The 24,401-nt window shown below is 40.5% G+C and overlaps 2 protein-coding genes across 3 annotated transcripts; one reads left to right on the top strand and one right to left on the bottom strand.

Annotated features, from left to right (window-relative positions):
• Window positions 1–11: 11 nt before the first annotated feature.
• mterf2 (mitochondrial transcription termination factor 2) lies at window positions 12–13,178 on the bottom strand. 2 transcript variants are annotated; one of them, XM_030731964.1, is made up of 2 exons: window positions 13,150–13,178; window positions 12–1,528 (listed from the first exon to the last, which is right to left on the bottom strand). In XM_030731964.1, exon 2 carries the CDS (start codon window positions 1,500–1,502, stop codon window positions 375–377), a length of 1,128 nt encoding a protein of 375 aa, XP_030587824.1. In that variant the 5' UTR covers window positions 1,503–1,528; window positions 13,150–13,178; the 3' UTR covers window positions 12–374. The 2 variants fall into 2 exon arrangements, with proteins under 2 accessions (XP_030587824.1, XP_030587823.1); XM_030731963.1 differs by lacking the exon at window positions 13,150–13,178 and adding an exon at window positions 2,326–2,377.
• On the top strand, window positions 12,625–17,136 carry LOC115782014 (uncharacterized). The gene is made up of 4 exons (XM_030731983.1): window positions 12,625–12,705; window positions 15,675–16,180; window positions 16,553–16,724; window positions 16,935–17,136. The coding sequence occupies exons 1-4, from the start codon at window positions 12,698–12,700 to the stop codon at window positions 17,134–17,136; spliced, it is 888 nt and encodes a 295-aa protein (XP_030587843.1). The 5' UTR covers window positions 12,625–12,697.
• The last annotated feature ends 7,265 nt before the right edge of the window (window positions 17,137–24,401 follow it).

Raw genomic sequence — 24,401 nt, 5'->3', positions numbered from 1 at the left:
CTTAACTGGATTTTAATGACTTTATATCCCACGAGGTTGGAGGCTTTGGGAGCAGGAAAACAGTTAAAACATTCTCTGCATTGAACCTTTAGGTGAGTGTGATCCCAGTTTTAAAAATATGAGTAAAAAAGAAGGCAGCCTTTAACAGATTGTTTTCTGGAGTATGCACACTGTAATATTTAAGGCATCTTCACAGACATGACTCACTGTACATATTAAATGGCATCATTGTAGTTTATCCAATTAAACTACAGCAATAAATACATATATCTGATTATAAGGTAAACACTGGAAGTCAAAGCACCTTTATAATTAAGACAGTATGGATCCAATTACAGTTTTATTCATGCATACATTAGTCCATAAAACCCATGTCAGTCATCCCCCTTTACAGGGGCAACAGGGTTAAAAATGGGTCTCTCTCTGGAGAGCTGTAGTTTTCCAAAGCTCATCTCAAAGTCCTTCTTAGTACCATTTAGGACCTCCAGACTACCTGTCCTTATGTCATAGCCTCGAGCCTTCAGTCGCTGGATGCGATAATTTACTATTTGTGTGGTCAGCTCCAGGATAGTTGGAGTCTCTGTGATTTGAGACATGCTGATCCCAGCCCTGAGAAGACCCTCAAAGCGCTCAGCCAGAGTAGATTCAGGGTAATAAAGAAGAGCCGGACACCGGAGGATGATGTTCCGCAGCTCTGCCTCAGAGCACCCAATGGTGTCTTGGGAGTACGTCAGAGTGCGACGCATGCTGTCTGGGTTTAGCTCAGTCACAAAGCCCTTCAGACTGGACAAAAGGCGGAGCAGCTGTGTTGTGCTGAAGCCCTTGTCTCTAAGAAAAAGGAGGTTCTGCCTCAGCACCTCTGGAGACTTCAGAAGAACAAACGGGTTCTGACTCAGCAGCTTTTGAAGCCAGACTTTCATATTGGCCTCCTCTCCACCGAGCTCCCGGTAGGCCCGCTGTAGGGTGCGAACCATCAACTCATTCTGCTCTACTGGCCGGCTGAAGCTTTGAGGCGCACTGGCCATGAGTTTGGTGATGATTCGTTTGTTGAGGTTTAGACTCTGGAAGTAAGAGATGTTGTTTCGCTGGTTGTCATGATGACTGGAGGAGGTGAAAAACGCAGCTGGGAATTTCTCAATGATGCCAACCAGCTCCCTCTGGTTTGGACACACAGACATCCACAGCTCCTTCTGAGTCTGAATCTGCTCAGGATTGCAGAGGACAGCCTCAGGGTGACTTGTTAAGATATGAGCGATGATGGGGCCGGAGGCCCCCATGTTCTTCAGGAGTTCAGCTACCTCTTTCGTGTAGGCTGGACTTTCATGCAGCACCCATCCTTTAAGTTTCCGAACTTTCTGGATGTCCACAGAGAGATTGTAAAGAGCCTCTACAGTCTGCTGGTTCTCTGCTACACTGCGTGTCATGCATAGCCTGAGGTTTAACGGTAGAGCCGTGATATGTTGGCACCGGAGGCACAGGGATGTTGCAATCAAGCGCAACATTGGTGCAAAGTCCTGACACTAATCCCCTAAACATGAGGAGGAAAAGAAGATACTGAAGTAACCAAAGGACACTAAATAATGACAGCCTGAAGAGACAGTTGCAGTAATACACATTCACATCAACCAATCGTTACATTTATCAAACTCTTCTGGTTACCCTTGTTGGCCTCTGTGAGGTCAGTGGCCATCATGACAGGAGAACAACCAATACTCTTTTATTAACTCCATAAATTTTATGCAGAATAAAAACAAGTTCCAGACGTGCAGAGCCGGGGGATATTTCTAAAGCACACACTACCTGCATTGATTCATCTACCTTTATTATTGCTAAACTGTCACACTTGAACTCTCCAGCTCTGACTCCCCCGCTTTATGCTCCTTTAGTTAATGTCACTCATTCCATCCTTGCATGCATGACATGTTCCTTATCAGAACTTAATAGTTTCTCTGCACAGCCGCTGCCACGTTTCATAGGGAAAATGAGCCCACTTGATCATCTAACACTATTAGCGACTGCTTGCAGATAGCATCTTTGAAAACAGCTTGTTGTAACCTAATGCTCTTTATTTCCACACTGTAAATAAACGTATTCGTTACATCTTCCCAGAAGCCGCCTGAATGACTGACGGTATCCACTTGACGATGTCAAAATAAAACACTTCTTGCACTTGCACAAGCTTTCTCATTTGCTGCAGAGCATGCGAGCTCACAGCCACTACGGACAAGAGCAGTTCCACTGTACTGCTGGGCGCTTATTTATCATAATAATTATCACTTCGTGGAAACAGAAGTATAAACATTGAGCTTTAGCAGCAATTATTACCTTTAGCCGCGGTCAGAGGATGTGACGTTCAGTTATGAAACCTAATTCTTCATCTACAGTTTGTGTGGTGTGGTGTGTCACAGCGACACACAAAGGCCGTGACTGGTACTGTAAAGAAAGGCAACTACCTATAAACTCAAGTGACACTGAAATAGAAAAAATAATTTTGTAAAGAAGTCGATGTAGAAGTGTTTTATTTTATTTCATGTACCAATTTACCCTACTCTGTTTTTTCAAATCTCTTTTTTTTTTATTGCAGCCCATATGTCCAGTAATTAAATAATTTTGTCAAAAATCTGTAGCTCAAACAGCAGTTGGTGCACTTCCAAAACCCTGCAGCATACGCGGCCCTGATGAGTGTAATCAGTGCCGGGCTGAATTGGAATGAGCACACGGAGAGTTTCCTCACAGTTGGTGCTTAATCATGATGCTTGATCACCAGCTCTGCAAGCTGTTCCCTAAGTAGCACAGGAACTACTGCTGTTGCTGCTGAGTTATAGTTTATATAGTACTAAACAGATGATATGCCTCAAAGGAAAAGGGGTCAGTGCGTTTGTGAAACCCAGTATGCTCACAGGAATAAGCTGGTCATCAGAGTGCACTGGTACACATATTAGTTGTCAAGGCTGAATCTAGCCTGCTATGTATGGGTGGGCAGCCAACTTGGGTGAGACAAAGATTAATATCAGGTTTCTGTTTTGAATTCCTATTCACATCTCTGTGATGAAAAAAAAAAATAAGCATCATAAACAACTCAAGTAAAATTAATATTAAAACATCTATTGGTTCCAGTCCATATGTAGCAGCCTGTTATGTTTCTACTGGCAGAGGAACAGCAGTCACTGCAGGAATTAACAGCTGCACATTTATTCTCTATAACAGCAGCACAGTTAACACGCGCACAGAGGCAGACACTCTAAATCCTGAGAACAAAAGCTGTCCAGCTTTCTTTTTTTTTTTCTGTCAGCATACTTATTACAATACAATATAATCAGCGCTGTTACAGCAAAATGAAAATCAGTGGAAGAAGTTAATATTTACTGAAGCAAAATATAAAAATATGTCACCATCTAGTTTCCATGGAAATTTAAGGGGCTCTAAAAATTTTTAATTCCAGTTTAAATTAAAAATAAGACTACTCAGTCAGCTGTTTTTGATTTTGTTTTGGGTTTTTTGGTTTTTCTGACAAATGAATTACAGTCAAAATAAGAGTGAAGAGTAACTATGTATCCCCTCTAGTCACTTGTCTAAAGTGATGTGTAGAGAAGCCGGTAATCACTGTGTGCCTTGGTAGAGGCATGCAGTGATTACAGTGAAGTTCACCCCATGATTCAGTAGCTTGTAGAACTACCCTTAGCACCAATAACTTGAACTAATGGTTTTCTGTATGACTTTATCAGTCTCTCACATCAATATGGAGGAATTTTGGCATACTCTTCTTTACAGTGTTGCTCCCATTCATTGAGGTTTGCAGGTATTTGTTTATGCAATCAAGGTCCCATCACAGCATTTCAATAAACTTCAGGTCTGGACTTTGACTGGGCCATTCTGACACCTTGATTCTTTTCTTTTTAGTCATTCTCAGATCATTGTCCTGCTCTATAACCCAATTTATCTGTCAGATGACCTCACATTTGAATCTACAATACTTTTGTAGACAGCAAAGCTCATGGTCAGCTCAACAGCAAGTTGCACAGGTCCTGTGGCTGCAAAGCAATCCCAAATCACCCCTCTATCACCGTGCTTGACAGTTGGTATGAGGTGTTTATGCTGATATCCTGCCAATTGTGGCGTGGTGCATTATAGCCAAATGTCTCCACTTTGGTCTTATCTGTCCAAAGGACATTGCTTCAGAATTCTTGTGGTTGGACCAGATGCAACTTTGCAAACATAAGTCATACTGCTGTGTTCTTTTTGGAGACATTTTCTCCTGGTAACTCTTCCGAACAAGCCATACTTGTCATTTTCTAACTTTACCTTCATAAAATTTGGCATTTAATATTACTAACTGTGGCCTGTAGAGTCTGAGATGTAGATCTCTGATTTTTTTTAATTTCTCTGAGTATTACACCTTCTGACCTTGTCCACAACTGGCAAGATTGACAACTGTCTAGAATGTTTTCCACTGGTGAATAATTTTTCTCACAGTAGAATGATGGATTGGGAATGGCCTTCTAACCCTTCCCAGATTGATGGGCAGAAACATTTGCTTCTGAAATGTTTTGCCTCATTGGTATTGTGTTAACGCACATCTGAATGCTCCAGACCAGCAAACAACCAAAACGTCTGCTTTTACAGAGGTTTCGACACTTGCTGAAGATCAGTTAATCAGATGTATTTGATAGCAGCACTTGGCTGCTACTTAACCTTCTTAATTCCCATGGAAGCAGTATGGATGTACTTAGTTTTTTGTATAGTCTGCTTTGATGATGGATTTTTATCCCCAGCAAGGAAATATTGCACCCTGCCTGTAACCACCACACCCATCTGCAACCAAAGTGGATGACAAAGCCAAGAGAGTTTGAACAGGGGGCTACAGGTGTCCTTTATAATCAACCTCTGATTACAGGAAGCTGGAGGAATAGTCAGGACTAAGGCAATGTTCACCAGCACTACTCTGAGGAACATTCTACACTAGGTGAGCACCCCCAAATGCTTAAACACAACAGTCTGCTGTAACTGGTGTGTGACTTAGTAAGACCTAAAACAAATATATTGCCACATATTTACTGTGATTTTCTCTCTTGTAGTGACCATCATCTCAGCCGGATCTCCTAATGGGGCTCTTGGGATGTTTTCCCACAGCATGGGAAAGTCAGTCTGTTCTACTGACCTATCCAACTGACCTATCCAACATGTCCTGTTATTAGACCAGCACCTAATCTGTTCTCTGCACAGATGCGGGGGTTTCCCCTTATCTGATTGCCCTCTCTCCTCGACATACTGAAACAAACTCTGGCATTAACAACCTGCGAAAACAAAAGAAAAATACCCAAAGACAACAACTTCTTTAACAGAAGAGCATGCTTCTAAAAGCTGGTTTTACGTAGCACACACAAAGATAAGACCTGTCCTTGTTAATTTACCTTTACAGTGTTGCGAAACACTTTATACTTTATTGTATGCTGCTGGTATTAAGCATGTACTTAACCAAGAACCCAATATATGTGAGAATCATTGATGTTCATAGTTGCACTATTCATCAACTATAAAGAGCTCAGCATTCATAGAGTGAAAATATATTGAGTAATATGATGAGTGAAGTTCTAGCTGTGACCTGTTCTTTTATAGCAGCTCAAAGTCTTTTTTTATTAATTAGTCTGCTGACATTAGACCATTGATCAGAAAACTGGCCAAGCAGTTTATTATTGACAGATTTAACATCTTTCATTGTTACAGAAAAATAGGTCACAAGACACAGTTACTTTACAATGTGCACATATTACTAGGCTTCTAATAGGAACACTGATAAGGACATCGTCTTCTATTCATATTGTAGATGTACCGTCAATGACACTTAACCCAGTATAGCAGGACACAGCTTTTATGTCTTGTAAAACTTACTCAGATTTTGCATTATCAAACTGATAAAGCAATGGATGAATATTTTGTGTCATCTCACAATGACAAAAAAAAAAAGACAATTAAATACACCAGAAACATACCATAATACAGTTTTCCTTATACATCCAGAGTTAGGTCAGATTAGTCCATTTATCCTGTAACACTATAATGCTTAAAAAAAAAATACTTGAAGTGTAGGCATTTGCAAGTGTGCAAATCAAGCTTGCATGGAGAAAGAAAAATACATCACATGGATACCCATAAGGAGTGATGCAACCTGGAGTCATCAGGTGTTTCAGGTCTTTCAGCATCAGCATCTTCCAGGCCATCTACTGAGGCTGATCAGACCCCAGCTTGTGTCCCAGAGGTGATTATCCAAGGACCTGCCCTCTTAATCTAAACCCACCTGGTGGCTTTCTCTGTGGCTTCAGAAGCTGATCTAATGGGCCTCCTTTTATCTTGTCCAGTGATACCTAGCACTTTGTCGAGGAAATGTAATGTAAAACCTCAGCAGCCCACTGCCACCAGCTTGCATGCATCCACTAGCCTTTCCTTTGTCACGCATCCCTTTTGATTGGGTGGAAAGCATCTAAGAAAAAAAAAAAATTAGGAGTGGCCAGCCAAGGAGGTTTTAGAGACACTTATTAACAACTGATAAAACAATTTACAATAAAATACTATAAAACTAGTCCAATCCAGCGATAACTGAAAAGTACAAAAGAATAATAAACATAAAAGGAGTTCAAAATATTTATAGAAACTCACAGCTGTGGAGCACACACCAGTATCTAAACTAAAAGTTTTCACAATCAGGAGCTTCCACAGCCCTAAAACAATACTGCAACTTCAATAAACAGAGTCCACAAAAAATAGAAAAGTCCACTAAAGGTTTACAGGCGCAGGTCCTGTACCCCCTCATGTAGCTGCCTGTCTTCCTCTCCACACTCTGCATAGCACACTCTGACCTCCCGTGGAGAGCGAAATGACTGGCAGTAGCTTGCCCAAAAAACAATCCTGCTTTAGTGCTATGGAGGGTCAATACTCTCAGAGGTCAGGCAGAAGTCTGAACTCTGCTTGAGGCTGTGGCTGATCCTCATTCAGTGCCAGCCATTTCACCAATCCTGCCATAACACCATAGGGGCTGCAAGACCGTCTGCCTGCTTCCTGCTCTCACCGCAGCATCTCTCTCTTAAAAACCAAGGCCACCATGGCCTCCCTGCCATGGCCCTAAATAAAATAACTGTCATGCATGTCTGTTCTTTAGTGTAGCTTGCTGCACTAGGTCATCCCCATTGGCTGCTCTGCTATGGCTGTCTCCTGCTGTTGGCCTGTCTCTATTTTTAAGAAGGGTTGACAGGGCAGGAGTGCCTCAGTGCCTTGGGAGATGTTAGTAGGAAGTAAAACCCCCAAACAGATTTCAAAATAAAAACATTCAAATAAAAATAAAGTAAAAACATACAAAGCATAAAACAATAAAAAATCTATTAGTAAAAACCGTACCATATTAAAATACTTCCACTGGGTGATATACTGTAGGTAATGCTCACTCATCCCAGTGCGATGGAAGCCACCTGTGCCTTCTGTCTCAGTCATTACTCTGCCACCTAAAGAGATTTGCCCGCACTTCATTTACTGCTTGTTTGAGTTTGGATACCTACGGTTGTCACTTTTGGCTCTGTGGATTAGCTGTACTGCGACGTTTCCCACCGTGAACTCTTCAGTGAGGCCACTGATTGCGAGCATGCAGTGAGCATCACTATAGGCTGGACCATGTCAGTCATCGTCTGTGCACTTGCCATGAACATGGTCAGTGGCGGTCCTAGCCTGTTTGGCGCCCTGGGCGAGCATCCCCGCCAACGCCCCCCCCATAGCGATCGCCTCAGCAGCGCCTACCGCACTACTCCACTTGGGGGGTAATGAGCGCCCTCTGCCTGCTGTGTGGTGAATTCTGCCATGGCCTGACAGACAGTTTTTAACAGAAGCCCCCCCCCCCCCCCCCCCCCCCCCCCCCCCCCCCCCCCCCCCCCCCCCCGCTCACAGGCACACTCAGAATTTCTTTTAAGTTTTTATTTGAAAAAACATGGAAGAAACTGAAATATTATACAGCTTCTGCTTACCTTTATCTTTTGCTTCTTAATTTTCTTCTTCTTTTCTCTTTTCCTAAACTGCGCGCCTGATGGCTTTGACCCTTTCCTTTCCATCTGCCGTAATTCATACTGAAGCGGAATACGTTATCACCGCCACCCATCCCCAGGGTTGTCAGATCTGATTGACAGTAGCCAGCCCAACACAACAAAACCTCCACTGAAACTCATGTTAATAGCACCAGGTGTGATATATATTTAAATATACACAGCTTTGGGTAAGTTGCTAAAATTTTGGCTGCTTTATTTAGGAAGTTTTTAATTGTAAAATTATATATCTATATGATTTTATAATTATATAGATATATCTATATAATTTTCCAGCCCAATGTGTTCACAAGCTGCCCAATCTGGCCATCTGACAACACTGCGCCATCCACCAACATTTGTCTGAACCAGGGTTATAATAGTTTTGGATTTTACATTATAGTTTAGTTTTAGTTAGTTTTTACTTTTTTTTCTTTAATTCAGTTAGTTTAATTAGTTTTCAGAGTGGTTTTTCTCGTTTTTATTAGTTTTTATTTCTGGTTTCATGCTTAGTTTTAGTTAGTTTCAGTATTAGTTTTAGTATTTTCATACCTAATCAGGTGCAAGATTCAAGGCGCAAAAGTGACTATTGTGTAATGAAAACTTGACAAAAGATACAGTTTAAAGAAATATATTCAACAACCAACTGTTCACAAGACATGCTAAATGTGTGTAATATTAAGGACACACATAACATCAACAGGGAGAAACAAAGAAAAACATGAATTCCCAAACTCAATAAATTCTACAATAAACTCCACAATAAACTTCAGCATCAGTGCAGCAGATTAACAACAGCTACATGTGGTGTTTGACAAAAACAAACTCTTTGAAGGAGTCAAAGCTCAAATCCAGCTGCATCCTGATGTTCTCACCACCTGAAGCTGCTTCTGTTTTGGAGCTACAGTGGTGTGAAAAAGTGTTTGCCCCCTGCCTCATTTCCTGTTTTTTTGCATGTTTTTCACACTTAAGTGTTTCGGAACATCAAACCAATTTAAACAATAGTCAAGGACAACACAAGTAAACACAAAATGCAAGTTTTAAATGAAGGTGTTTATTAGTAAAGGTGAAAAAAAATCCAAACCATCATGGCCCTGTGTGAAAAAGTGATTGCCCCCCTTGTTAAAACATACTATAACTGTGGTTTTTCACACCTGAGTTCAATTTCCCTAGCCACACCTAGGCCTGATTATTGCCACACCTGTTCCCAATCAAGACATCATTTAAATAGGAGCTGCCTGACACAGTAAGGTCCACCAGAAGATCCTTGAAAGCTACACATCATGCCGAGATCCAAAGAAATTCAGGAGCAATTGAGAAAGAAAGTAATTGAGATCTATCAGTCTGGAAAGGGTCATAAAGCCATTTCCAAAGCTTTGGGAATCCAGCGAACCACAGTGAGAGCCATTATCCACAAATGTCGAAGACATGGAACAGTGGTGAACCTTCCCAGGAGTGGCCGGCCGCACAAAATTACCCCAAGGGCGCAGCGACGACTCATCCAAGAGGTCACAAAAGACCCCACAACAACGTCCAAAGAACTGCAGGCCTCACTTGCCTCAGTTAAGGTCAGCGTTCATGCCTCCACCATCAGAAAAAGACTGAGCAAAAATGGCCTGCATGGCAGAGTTCCAAGAAGAAAACCACTGCTGAGTAAAAAGAACATTAAAGCTCATCTCAATTTTTCCAAAACGCATCTTGATGATCCCCAAGACTTTTGGGACAACATTCTGTGGACCGATGAGACAAAAGTGGAACTCTTTGGAAGGTGGGTGTCCCATTACATCTGGCGTAAAAGGAACACTGCATTTCAGAAAGAACATTATACCAACAGTAAAATATGGTGGTGGTAGTGTGATGGTCTGGGGCTGTTTTGCTGCGTCAGGACCTGGAAGACTTGCTGTGATAAATGGAACTATGAATTCTGCTGTCTACCAAGAGATCCTGAGGGAGAATGTCAGACCATCTGTTCGTGTACTCAAGCTTAAACGTACTTGGGTTCTGCAGCAGGACAATGATCCTAAACACACCAGCAAGTCCACCACTGAATGGCTGAAGAAAAACAAAATGAAGACTTTGGAGTGGCCTAGCCAAAGTCCTGACCTAAATCCTATTGAGATGTTGTGGTATGACCTTAAAAAGGCCGTTCATGCTCGAAAACCCTCTAATGTAACTGAATTAGGACAATTCTGCAAAGACGAGTGGGCCAAAATTCCTCCAGAACGCTGTAAAAGCCTCATTGCAAGTTATCGCAGACGCTTGGTTGCAGTTGTTGCTGCTAAGGGTGGCCCAACCAGTTATTAGGTTTAGGGGGCAATCACTTTTTCACACAGGGCCATGATGGTTTGGATTTTTTTTTCACCTTTACTAATAAACACCTTCATTTACAACTTGCATTTTGTGTTTACTTGTGTTGTCCTTGACTATTACCATACCATACCATCTTTATTTATAAAGCACTTTAAAACAACCACAGCTGACACAAAGTGCTGTACATTAAAACACAAATAACAATTTAATAACTCTTTCAGGTTAAAAAAAAAAAAAAAAAAAAAAAAAGTTTAAAACTAGATCCCGCTGGAGTTAAAAGCCAAGGAAAAAAGATGGGTTTTAAGACGAACTTTAAAAGTGGACAGTGAAGGGGCCGCTCTAACCTGCAAAGGCAAGTCATTCCATAACTTAGGACCAACAACAGAGAAAGCCCTGTCCCCTCTGAGCTTCCTTCTTGATCTTGGTACCTCCAAGAGCAGCTGGTCTGCTGACCTGAGAGACCGGCAAGGTATGTAGGGGTGAAGAAGCTCAGAGAGGTAAGGCGGGGAGAGATTGTGCAAAGATTTAAAAACAAACATAAGAATCTTAAAATGAATCCTAAAATGTACAGGCAACCAGTGAAGTGAGGCCAGGACAGAGGTCATGTGCTCTCTCTTTTGAGTTCCCATCAAAAGTCGTGCAGCAGCATTTTGAACCAGCTGCAGACGTGAGAGTAGCGACTGACTGACTCCAAAATAAAGTGAATTACAGTAATCCAGTCGAGATAAAATAAAAGCATGGATCACTGTTTCAAAATGCTGCCTAGATAGAAATGCTTTTACTGATACCAATTGCTTCAAATGATAAAAACTGGACTTAACCACAGCTCTGATTTGGCTGTCCAATTTAAAATCACTGTCCACCTTAAAACCAAGATCAGTAATAATGGGTTTAAAATATACCTCCAAGGGTCCCAGGTCAACAGAGGAGGACTCACAGGAGCCACTGGGTCCAAACACCATTACCTCTGTTTTCTTTTCATTAAAATTTAAAAAGTTCAAGGCCAACCAAGCTTTAATATCACCTAGACATGCCAGGAGATGTTTTATGGAATGGATATCCTTCTTCTTCAAGGGCAAATAAATTTGACAATCGTCAGCATAACAATGAAATGAGATTCCATGTTTTCTGAGGATAGAACCCAGAGGCAGTAAATACAGTGAGAAAAGCAGTGGGCCCAGAATTGAGCCCTGCGGTACACCACATGGCAGAGAAGCAGCAGATGATTCAGCATCAAGAATGCTCACAGAAAAAGTTCTCTCTGCCAGGTAAGAACTGAACCATTTAAGAACAGTGCCACCAATGCCTACTAAGTGGTGTAAACGAGATATTAAAATGTTGTGATCTACTGTATCAAAGGCAGCAGTTAGGTCAAGTGAAACCAGAACAACATGGTTCCCAGAATCACATGCAAGAAGGATGTCGTTAAAAACCCTTAATAAAGCAGATTCTGTGCTATGAAGGGTTTTAAAACCTGACTGAAAAACCTCCAGGGTGCTATTCTCATCTAAAAACTGTTTCAGCTGACAGTACACAATTTTTATTGTTTAAATTGGTTTGATGTTCCGAAACACTTAAGTGTGACAAACATGCAAAACAGGAAATGAGGCAGGGGGCAAACACTTTTTCACACCACTGTAGCTTGGTTAAATGCTCGCTAATTAAACTTGCAGGGTCTTTGCGGCCTCTGTACACAACCTACGGAAGTTGCCGACCTCATGTCCGCATTTATGCTTGTGTAGCTGGATTGTGTGTGCTAATTACCTTGTGGTCGTGTGCAGGGGTTTTATATGCGGCGCAGGCTGGGTCCTCGCTCTTTGTGCTCAGTTTTTTGGCTGCAAACATATTTGTCCCCTTTTTTTTTTTTTTTTTTTTTTTCCACTTTCTTTATTCCTTCATGTCCATTTCGATAGTTTCAGCAGTCTCCTACCGGGAATTTGCTGACGGTTGTGAGTCCTTATATTGATGCTTTGATTATTCCTGATTGTTGTTCTCTCACTGATAAAGAGCCGGAAACGCACAAGGACGAAACAGTTTAGTCACAACGTTCTGGGCTGAATGGACCCGACAACTAGTCCCGTTTCTCCAGAGGCGCAGGCCAGGTTACCTGGTAGGATCAGAGCGGTTTCTGTAGCCTGTGCGCTTCTCAGGTGGACTTTGATTGTGCCAAATCTCCCTGCTTCGGAGGTTAGCGCGAGAGTGAACATCGCAACTGCGAGATCACGGTGCTCACTGTTTACGCACTGCACGGCAGACCGGCGTACCTAATAAAGCGGCGAAGGAGCATCACGGTAAAAGGACAGTTTCGGAGGACTGGGTGTGCGTTCATGAAGCCGTAAGTGTCATTCTTTGTCGGGTTACGCAATATGACAGCTGGACAACTGGGTGTGTATCTTGCACATATATTTCATTACCCGAATGTCCGTCGTAGCTCGGTAGCAGGTTAAGCTACATCCGGTTAGCCTGTATGGTGCTACTGCAGCCGGACTGTTCGATACTGACGGCACCCAGTTATGTTAAACTGTACCGCGAGACTGTTTATATCAGAACCGTATTTTATTTGTCTCGCTTTGTTGTTAACATCCTGATAAGTTTGAGTTTGTGTATGTCTATTTGTGGTCTATGGCGACCTCTTGTGGATGTTATATAGTAGTGCGTGTGTTACACTCAGCGGAAATTGAGGTGATTGTTATTATCCTGCTTGTTTATACTGTTAATGAGTGAATTGTTGTTCATGCTTTTTCAGAAACCACACATCTTTATTTAACCAGTCACCTACCTGTTACCAATGCGGTGCCTTCCCTGTGATTCACTTGTGAGACGTTATTAAAGACTGTTCCATTGCACTCCTGGGTTGCTGCAGTCGTTCTTACCGAAGAATTAGGCCTGACTGTATACACCACCTAACCAGTATAACCCTTACATTGATGTTGCTGGTTTTTCCTGACTGAGAAGTGTTCCGCACATTTTTCATCAACCACAACAAGACTTTAGATTCTATCTGTGCTCTTGTACTCAAAGAACCTCCATACGGGACTCTCGGCAGACCGCAGCCATTACTCACGCACATGCGCACTCACTCACACAGTTGTCCTATGGCGCTCCCAGCCTAAACTCGGAGAGCGGAAAAAATGATTTCGTATCAATCCATAAGGCTTAAAAAAAAAACAAGTAAATGAAAGTCAGTTTATGGACAATTTCAGTTAGTTTTAGTTAGTTTTGTAAACTCACAATTGAGTTTTAATTAGTTATCGCTTTTTCCTTTTAATTATAGTTTTTATTTATTTCAGTTAACGACAGTTTTTTCAATTTCAGTGTTCGTTCGTTTTCGTTAACTATAATAACCCTGGTCTGAACCGTCTAGATTTATTTATAATTCAGTTTTGTTACTGTTGGCCGTAACCACGCCAAAACTGTACAGGCATGAATGAATGAACCCGGCTGACTGTCTCGCTCTCTTTCATTCATTCATGCCTGTACAGTTTTGGCGTGGTGGCCTTCGGGAGGTTTCCCGAACAGGTCAGAATATTTTTTGCTCGTTGTACGATCGGATAAAAGGCCTTTCCAAACCAAGCTCCCGGGCTGAATTTCAGCCCACCTCTGTTTATGCCTGTACAGTTTTGGAGTGGTTACAGCCAACAGTAACCGCTGAATTATAAATTAAAGGCGACTTTTGCTGGCAACCTCTCGCCGATCCTTTCAACGTCCTCAGGGACGCTGCCGTATCAAAATTAACACGGAAAAGCATTCGAGATCTCGCAAAAGTTTTTAATATAAGGACATGCGCTTCCGCGTTAATCTTGTTACAAACACATACAGCGCTGCCCCGCCCCCTTCTCCTCTCTGCTGTCTGTCAGACCATGGCAGAAAGCTACATGCACCACACAGCAGGCAGAAGGCGCCCATTACCCCACAAGTGGAGTAGTGCGGTAGGCGCTGCTGCGGCGATCGCAATGCGTTGGGGGAGGGGGGAGGTCATGCCGCCCTAGATGAAAAGCCGCCGTGGGCGGCTGCCCATATCGCCCATATCAGAAACCGCCACTGCTTCTGCATCAATCCTACATACTGAACTGGAAATCCCCTCTGAACACTAAAACGTAACCTGATGTGTACCTCTCAAAAAACTGAACTACACATCGCGTCAACGATGCCTGCAAGGATTGTGATTACCACGTCGGGTTCAGAGGGGAATTCCAGCTCTGTATGTAGGCCCCGCAAAGACCCGAAGCAGAAGCACGAGTCAGGCCTAACTCACTGGAAAAGCAGGATGGAAAAATTGCTCTTTATTTACCTACACTTAGAAATGCTGCTGCCTTCCAAGCTGCAAGCAGCAATTGTTTTCTATGTAATCAGAAATATAATTTTCACAAATTTTCTTGAAATATCATGATGTCGGCTAGAATAGGCTAAGTCACCCGCCCCTACTCTGGCCAGTGTTTGTTCATTTTGCGTTACAGCTAATTAAGCCTGAGATTGTTTGAAATATCGGAACTGCGTTTAGAAACTCCACATGGTATCAGCAATAGATAGAATAAACCAATTTTTCATGCTCAAAACTACAATCAGCATAAATTACTTTTATTAGCCTCTTATAAAGTGTTTTCTGATGATCTGATGCCTTTGCTTTACCTGTGAATATGTCAAGGCTCTCCACATTAAGATATTTTGCAAAAGTGACTTTCATAACAGCCAGTGCAGCGCTGCTGACATAGTGGTGGTGGAAAATGGGGCATCAATGTTGGTTTAGTCAGGAAGTAAGTGTTTGCTGGGTGTTCTGAGAAACAGTAAAGTGCTGAAACTGTGTCGCCTTTGCTGTCAGCTTTGATAGTAAATTAATGTCAGTGTTTGCAGTTTGAATTTGCACATCTCTTTCCTTTGAGTTTCCAGTCACTGGTTATGTATCAAACCTATGTTTTTCATACGTTTTCTTAGATGATTATGCTTTCAGAGACCAATATTATTTTTATTAGAGTATTTGATTTAATTTTAAAGACTTCATCATATACAACATGCACACACACACACACACACACACACACACACTCACCCCACCCCCTTTCTACTATCTGTAAGCAGAACAAAAGTAACAAACCACAGTGAAGAGGGGTTTTGGTAATCACACTTCACAGAGTCAACTGGAAGAGACAACATGACCTGCTTCAGTTTCACAGAGCTCCTGCTTTTCCTCCTCCTCCTCCTCCTCCACAAGGCCTACAGTGAGGAGCCAGACCACCTTTACAGGGCAGAGGGTGGCATGTTTCTGACAGGTTATTGTTTCAGAACGGATTATATTGTTGTTTATAGATCTACTCCAGAGGGAGACCAGCTGATTGGCAACTCTTCAAACAAGAACATGCCCAACGCACCACCTGTAGACCTGCGGGGTCGTACCGACTTCAAGGACAATCACAACCTGCTCGGATTTCAAATCAGTAATCTCACTCACTTGGACTCTGGGATTTATCTGACAGAATGCTGGAAGAACCAGACGATAATCAGCCAGAAGACACAGCAGCTCACTGTGTGTAAAAAGGAGATTCAATCTGAGCTGATCAATCTGAATAAGTCAGATGGAGGGACAGAGCTCTTGTGCAGGAGCAGTGCCATTGGCTCAGAGGGAACGTCTGTGCGCTGGTACTATGAAATGCTTCCCTCTTATGAGCCCACACTCTTCCTGGATAGCAGTATTTCGCTGAAGCCTCTGGTGGAGGAGCTTGCAGGTTTTGTAGCTGTAAGAGACAATGGGGAGTTGCTTGTGTTCAACAATATGTTAAAGAAAAACACATACTTTAAATGTCTTGTGATCAAAGGTAAGAACTGTACAAGTTTCCAAAACATGTACCCACCAGATGACAGTCAAAGTAAGGACATTTTTGTCTCATTGGGGGACAGAGTGGTTCTAAATTGTTCTGCTGATGACAGTAACCAGGCATGGGAGACTCCACTGGGAAGAATTGATGGTAACAGTACAAGAGACAATCAGCTATACATATCAGCAGATGACTTCTCGCTGGTTATACCTTCCATCTTTGATAATCACACAGGAGACTATTTGTGCATCTCCCCCTTGCGTGAGATGCATTATTTATTGTTTCTTTGCCCCAATAATGAACCCCAAGAAAAAGTTGTTTATGAAGGTGGAACTGTCTCGCTGGCATGCAATTTTGGTCAAGATGTTCCAGAAAGGGTGCAGTGGCACCGCTTTGGACTATCAGATCAGTATGAGATCATATATAACTCACAGGACAAAACTATTCCCATCCCTGAAGATCTACGACACAGAGTGACTCTGTCTGAGGATGGCTCCTCACTGACCATCTATAACCTCGAGATGAACGATGGGGGGAAGTATGGGTGTGCTGCTTTAAAAAGTCCTAATTTCCCTGTGAATTATAGAGATTATAATGATTATGATGAGAACATTACTAAGGAAGATGAATCCAGCAATCAACACCAGTGGATAGATCCACCAGAATGTATTTTTAAACAGGAGATAATTTTGACCATATTAGTCAAGAGAGACAAAGGTAGAAATTTCAACTCTGTGACATCATCCAATAACAGTGCTCCATCAGCAGCCTTCAATGCTACTACGTTCGCTGTGGTGGCAGCAGTCCTGGTGGGACTGCTGGTGGTTGGAACAATTGTCACAGCAGTGGCAGTGAAGAAGAGGGTGTGGGCTTCGCCAACGCAGAGAGAAGTGACTCCGGACATAAAAATGAATGTGGATCCTAGCTGTACTGAGAGGTTAACTCCATCTGAATAATGTTGCTTAACAGCTTTTGCAAAATAGCTCCAAGGTGATTTTAACATCCACCTGACACATGATGTGCTGTAAAATCTGTTCATAAATCAAAGATGTAACTATTTTCACCAGTTGGTTATAATAAAAAAACTTTATATATACATTAATTTTGCTTTATGCCATCTTCCCCTTTCTTCATAAGTGCTAATGACTGTGGATATCATTCATTCATTTCATTTGTGACTGAAAACATTAAAATTCTCTAAGTTTCCAAAAAGGAAATGTTCCTCCCCTGCAATGCAAAATCCAGTGTACAAACTAAGCAGCCAGTATGGTGCAAAAATATTGCAGCTATCACATTTTTAACTTATCAGATGGCCTGAAAAATGAGTGTGATGTGACAATAGTCCAGTGTGTTCAACATGCAAAAAATGAGAGAATTTAAATGTACATAAAGATAAATGGTATAAAAGTCAAAAGCAGAGAAGTTTTAAAACCAGCCTACAGTAATACCAGTCTTAAGCAAACAGGCTGATAGCATACAATTCTGTAAAGTGATGCTAACTGTTTTAATCATCGGTCTTCGGCGACCAGGCACACAGAAGCCATAGTGAGTTGATGATTTTGATGGAATTCGTGCTGGTGTTAATGTTTTTCTGTTTATTTTTCATTAATATTTATGTGTAAGACTAACTTACCTGCTCTGCTCTCATAGATATGCCCCTCTAAGAGAGACAGCCATCCTGTACAAACTGACCAAGTACAGAAAACTGATGACAGTGGTTAAGGGTGCTAACAGCAAAAAGTCAAGGCTATGCTACTGGTTATGTTAATGGCCAAGACAGTCAAATTGTAACAGCTAACACTTTAATATATGTTTTTTAGTGGGGAATAAAATTATTAGAATAGTTTATCATTAAGAAAACAAAGACAAGAGAAGTTCTGTCTCTCAATAAACAGTTAATTGATAATCTGATGGAAAATAGGACAGTTCACATTGTGTTATACAGTTAGAGCCATGTTTTTGGACAGTGGCTTTTTTTTTTACATTCTTGACTCTGTACAACACCACAGTGGATTTTAGTTTAAACATATCAGGATGTCTCTGAAGTGCAGACTTTATAGATCTACCTATTTGTACAAACTCGAAAAATGCTGTGATGTTGTGTAAAATGTAAACAAAAACAGAATGTTACAAAATCCCATAAACCTAAGTTATTCACAGTAGAAGATAGAAAACAAATCAAATGTTTACATTGAAAAAATGTACCATTCTAAGAAAAAAAAAAGTAATTTTAAATTTGATGGCAGCAATATGTCTCAAAAAAGTTGGGACAGGGCAATGTTTACGACTGTGTAACATTCTCTCTTCTGTAACAATAGTCCGTAAAAGTTTGGGAACTGAGGAAACCAGTTGCTTGATGTTTATCGACAGGAATTTTATTTCATTCTTGTCTGATATAGGATTATAGTTGCTCAACAGTCTTGAGTCCTCTTTGCAGTATTTTTCATTTCACGTTGCATCAAATGTTTTCAGTTGCTGAAAGCTCTGGACTGTGGGCAGGTTTACACCCAGACTCTTCTAATATGAAGCCACACTGTTAAAAAAAAGTGACTGTAGAATTTACAGTAAACTACTGGCAGCAGGGTTGCCAGCCAGTTACTGTAATTTTTACAGTAACCTTACTGTAATTTAATTACAGTTTTACTGTAATTTTATTACAATTTGGCTGTAATTTATTTACAATTTTACTGTAATTCTCTTAGTTTTACTGTAATTTTTTCTTACAATTTTACTGTGATTTTATTACAATGTTACTGTAATTCTATTAGTTTTACTGTCAATTTTTTTTACAATTTTACTGTAATTTCATTACAATTTTACTGTGATTTTATCACAATTTTACAGTAATTATATTACATGGTTACTGTTACTTCATTTTTTTCCTTTGATAGAATTACATTAAAAGTTATTTCATTTTACAGTAGTGTAAGAGGCACCCTAAATTGTAATTTCAACAGGAATTAAACTCTGCATACTTTGGCTATTGTTAGCTGTTAAAAGTTAAAATGTCAACTTGCAACTTAATTTACCAAACTCTCAATAAATGTTAGCAAGTTTTCTAATTTCAAGCAAATAAAAAACAATATATTTTAAAATTACTTTATTCCATTGTCAATTTAAAACCAACAAACTGAAACATAACAAAATATGACATGCTTTGCAAAGGCAGCATTTGCTTTTTACATACAAGTCAAAAAGTATAGAAACCAAAGTGTAAAAATACACTGACATGAATTGATCAAAAAACATTATGAACTGATACATTTTCAAATGCATAACCCCCATGGTAATATTACATTATATACAAGTTAAATAACCTTTAAAATAAAAGTTCCAAAGGGTCAAAATTTCTAAAAAAAAACAAAAAACTGTCAAAGGCATAACAATGTTCCCCTTTTGAAGGAAGGAATCCAGCACTGTCAAATATTGAAATTACATATTTTTGTACATGTAGGAACCCTAATAGTAACATCTTTAACACTTGAGCTAGTTTAAAACTTCGTGAACAGCCAAACCAAACCAACATGAATGAGTGCTGAGTAGGGCTTAGTCCTGAACACCTCCTGAAATCATCAAAAGGTGGCTGGAAGATAAAGAAAGGAAAAATGTTTCATTTAACACATGAAATATACACATTTCACATTAAACTACATTTATGTCAGTTAAAGACAGACAGGAAGAGGAGGACAGATTTGGTGGACAGACACTCTTTCTCTGACCTTACCTCATTGTAGCTGTCCTCCTGTCTGTCTGTTAGAAATGGATAGGACAGATACAGAGAGACAGAGGTAGAGAAAGAGAAAGAGGGAGAGACAGCCAGAAAGAGAGAGAGACAGAGACAGCCAGAGAGACAGAGAAAGAGAGGGAGAGACAGACACATCCATGGACAGGAGGACAAATAGAGAAAAAAGCAAAGAGCACATACAGAGAACAGTAAATGTGTAATCTTACCATTTTAGAAGTTCATCTGGTAGTCCATGAACTTGCAGAGGAAAGTGGAGACATGTTTGTTCACTGCTGTCTTTTTCTTTTGCACGAGTCGTCCTGTCGTTATTGATGTTACTTTTCCTTTTGCAGCTTTTGTTCCCCTTCCAGGGTTGAGGCCTGTGAATCACCTAAAACAGATGGGAGACATATAGCTCAGTGTTCAAAACTACCCTTTTCTTTACTTTAAGTTATATATTGCCTTTTTTAGATTAAATGCTTATGAACTACCAAATATGTTTAACAAAGGCATTACTGAAATAGATCTCACCTTTGAAAAAACTCCAGTGTGCATGTTGCCTCCTCTGGATACTCAAGGCTAAAAACGTAGAAGGTGGCAAAAAGTGCTGCGAGATCAGCCTGGAACGTAGGTTGAATGCCCTCACAAACAATTTCACCCTCGATGCTTATCATCCATGATGAAGGGTAATGTTGTCTCCTGAAAAAATAACAAAAACAGATGAAATTTTGCTGAAACGTCAGTGTATAGCTGACGACATCTTTTATTTATTTATTTTGATTGTGCTTTAAGTTGTGTTGAGTCATTTACTTGCTTGGCTTACTTAAACATCCAGAAGAAATATAACACTATTCAACTGAAGTCAAGTTTCTGGCTGCCTGATAATCGAGAGTCCAATAGCCACTCTCCTTTTTCCTCAGTTCTATTCTTCACAATGTCCTGAGGGAAATATCTGGCTCTTTAGCAGCTAAATACTGTTTGGTCTATTGTTTGGTGCTGGACAGGTAGTGTACAGTTGGTTTCTGGGGTTAGTTTTTCTTTTACTGGAAACAGCTGCTTCTGGAAGAGAGATTAATGAAAAAAATTAGACTGAACCAAAATATTAAAGCTGCAGGCTGTGAAATTACTGCCTGACTTAAAAGATGCAACATACTTCATGGGTATATGGTAGAATCTAATGATTCCTATTGGTCCATCACCTTTCACCATCTATATCCAAACATATCACTCATTGGCCCACTTTCCCCGATGTTTGGTTTCTAGTCAATCCTTTATTTCTTGTCCTAAATCCTGTCACTGGGATTCTGTTCTGCCATGATGGGTCATCAGAGTGTAATTGCCAAATAGATAAATTTATTATTATTATTATTATTATTATTATTATTATTATTATTATTATAAACTTTATGTAACTTTATTCCTCTGAAGGGTGGCTGCCCTCTCCCTTAGAGATAGGGTGAGGAGTGTAGCCATTCAAGAGGGGCTCAAAGTAGCCAGTTGAGGTGGTTCAGGGATCTGACTAGGACTTCTCCTGGGCGCCTCTTGGGTGAGGTGTTCTGGGCATGTTCTACCGGGAGGAGGCCCTGGGACAGAACCAGGACACGCTGGAGAGATCATATCTCTCAGCTGACCTTGGAGTCCCCCCGGGTGAGCTGGTGGAGGGGACTGGGGAGAGGGAGGTCTTGGTTTCCCTGCTTAGGCTTCTGCCCCAGTGACCTAGCCCCGGATAAGTGGAAGAAAATGGATGGATGGATGGATGGATGGATGGATGGATGGATGGATGGGTGGGTGGGTGGAACTTTATTTTACCAGGAAGTATTACTGTGATCACAATCTCTTTTACAAGAGAGAGCTGTCCAAGATAGTTCCAATACAAACTCAAAACATTTCAAAAACACTACAAATACAACATAAAAGTAAGAATTATAACAAACACACAATATAAAATACCCATTATATAAAATATTAAGTGGCTTCTTAAAGGAAACATCCATGAGGCTCCTTCACTCAATTCTTTATTATGCGCTTACATTCACCAATAGGGGCATGTTTAAATTTAAGTCTTTCCTTTAAGTATTCAATGTCGAGATGTAAATGCTTTTATTCATTCAATACATTGAATGCATTCATGGATGGCGGGGTACCTCAGTGGGTGAGCAGGTGCCCATGTATGCCACATGTCTGCGATGCAGGTGGCCCGGATTCGCATCTGATCATGTGGCCATTTACTGCATCTCTTAGAAGATACACAAATCATTGAAGAGACAGTTTCAAAAACAATGACTACTTGAATTTGTTTGAGTATTTTCATTTGAAAAATCATGCTAAACATAAATAGGGGTTAAAGTGGACTTGAATGATCTGCACCCAGCACCTCCCATTACTGAGTAATCAAATCGATCAGGAGTTTACTACACAATGCTGCCAAGAGACTTAATTTTTCATATGCTGTAGCCTGGCATTGCTTCCAGCTGACAGCATGGAGAAAATAATGTCATCTCACACTCTCAACACAGAGTGCGCGCCATTGCCTCTGTAGTGGCAATTTTAAAGTTAATGACTTCTCAACTGATCAACTTAGCAACTGAAAATTTAAAGTTAAGTATGATTCTAAATCATGCTGGACTAACGTAATTTTCATATAGTGAAAGACTTGAAAAACAAATCGAAGTATAATACTTTAGAATACTAGGCCATTTAGTGCAGGCTAAACTGAGGTTTTCAGTAATGCACTGAGCATTACACATGCACAGAGCAGATTGTAGTGTTCATGGCCATAATTAGGTTACATCAATAGAATAGAATAGAAACAGCCTTTATTGTCCCACAAAGGGGAAATTCCAGTGTACCAGCAGCAACAGATCTAAAGGTTCACACAAGAAGTTCTTAAAAATCTTAAAAACAATATATAAAAAACAAGTTTAGCAATGACATTAATAAATATTCTATACAGACTACATCGGACTCAACTGCATCGAAATGTGCAATAACAAGGGTATCAAGGGTAGAAGACATGTGTTTCAAATTAAACTTATCCGTCTACTTATAACCTGCTGAACTAGTTAAATTCACAAAGAGCAGCAGCTGCACAGGCCAGCTGATCACAGCCTGTATGCAAAGCAAACAAATATACTAGAGCTCACCATGTAAATTTCTTATTCAAAGTTTTTGTTTGTTTGTTTGTTTACACACACACACGGACACACACCAGGTTTGCCAAATCACACTTTAACCTCTGGGTACAGAGCATGCCAGCTAACAGCTAGAAGAAACAAGAACAGTCTCACTATACTGGCGGTTTACCTGCTCATTTATCATACTAATCATAAATTATTGGACAGAGATGTGTAAATATGTTTTAGAAAGAATAAGAAAACCTTGGCGAAATGAATTACCTTCAGTAGGATGTGATTTTTGCTATCGAGAATAATTTTTTTCATCTGGTCTGTTTTGTGTGGTGTATCACAGAGACACACAGAGGCCATGACTGGTACTGCAATGAAAGGCAACTACCCATAAATTCAACAGACTGAAAGAGAAAAAAAATTATAAACTGAATGTAGAGAAGTTGATGTAGAAGTTCCTTATTTTATCTCATGTACCAGTTTTACGATATTTTTTCTCAGTTTTTCAGAACTCTACTAATTCATTTTTGGCAAAAATCTGTATCTCAAACAGCAGTTGGTGTGCTTCCAAAATCCTGCAGCGTACTGGACCCTGATGAGTGTAATCAGTGCCGGGCTGAACACACAGGAGTTTCCTCGCAGTAGGTGCTTAATCATGATGCTTGATCACCAGCTCTACAAGCTGTTCCCTAAGTAGCACTGCTACTGCTGCTGCTAAGTCAGTATCTGGGTTCACTGTAGTTTATATGGTAGTAAACAGATATGTCTCAAAGGAAAACAGGTCAGTGCTATTGTATAGCCTAGTAAGCAGGAATAAGCTGGTCATCTGAGAACACTTGTAGCCTTGTTAAGTTTGGTGATCTCACACAGACTGTGTCCACACAAGAATACAGTAACAGTAATATTTTTTAAAAATCCTCACTGGGTTGCGTGAGCTTCATGGGAAACAACTTTCTTTAGCAATTAAAACAACAAGTAAGCCTCATCCTGCAGTGTAAACAGTGTCTTTCACTCTTCGTCTATTTCCAGTCAACCTGTTAACTGTTTCCCTGAGTTTGAGCAATGTAATCATTTATCTAACCAGCCTTGATACAGTTCTTCTCTTGTATCAACAGGAATGAGGAATTTAAAACATAAACAGGGATTAAAGAAAAAAAAGATTAAGTCAAAATAAAGAGACAGACTGAAGCTATGCTTAAACGGAACAGAGACGTCGATTCCTGTCAAGCTCAAGTAATAAGGGTCTCATTCCTGTCTGACTTGCCAAGACCTAAAACAGAAATATATTGCCACATACCGTGATTTTCTTTTGTTTATAAATGGTGCTTAATGCTACAGAAGAGGAACAAATATTAAAGGCACAACTGTAACC

The sequence above is a fragment of the Archocentrus centrarchus genome, chromosome 6 (genome assembly GCF_007364275.1).
Source record: "Archocentrus centrarchus isolate MPI-CPG fArcCen1 chromosome 6, fArcCen1, whole genome shotgun sequence".
Taxonomy (NCBI): domain Eukaryota; kingdom Metazoa; phylum Chordata; class Actinopteri; order Cichliformes; family Cichlidae; genus Archocentrus; species Archocentrus centrarchus.
This window is presented reverse-complemented; position numbering and strand designations above follow the sequence as displayed.

Bases quoted from the DNA above. Each gene is read 5' to 3' on its own strand.
- mterf2 (XM_030731964.1), bottom strand. From the start codon at position 1,502: ATGTTGCGCTTGATTGCAACATCCCTGTGCCTCCGGTGCCAACATATC.
- LOC115782014 (XM_030731983.1), top strand. The intron at 16,181-16,552 runs GTAAGAACTGTA...AAGATGTTCCAG, and splicing joins TAAATGTCTTGTGATCAAAG to AAAGGGTGCAGTGGCACCGC. The intron at 16,725-16,934 runs GTGTGCTGCTTT...ATCCAATAACAG, and splicing joins AACGATGGGGGGAAGTATGG to TGCTCCATCAGCAGCCTTCA.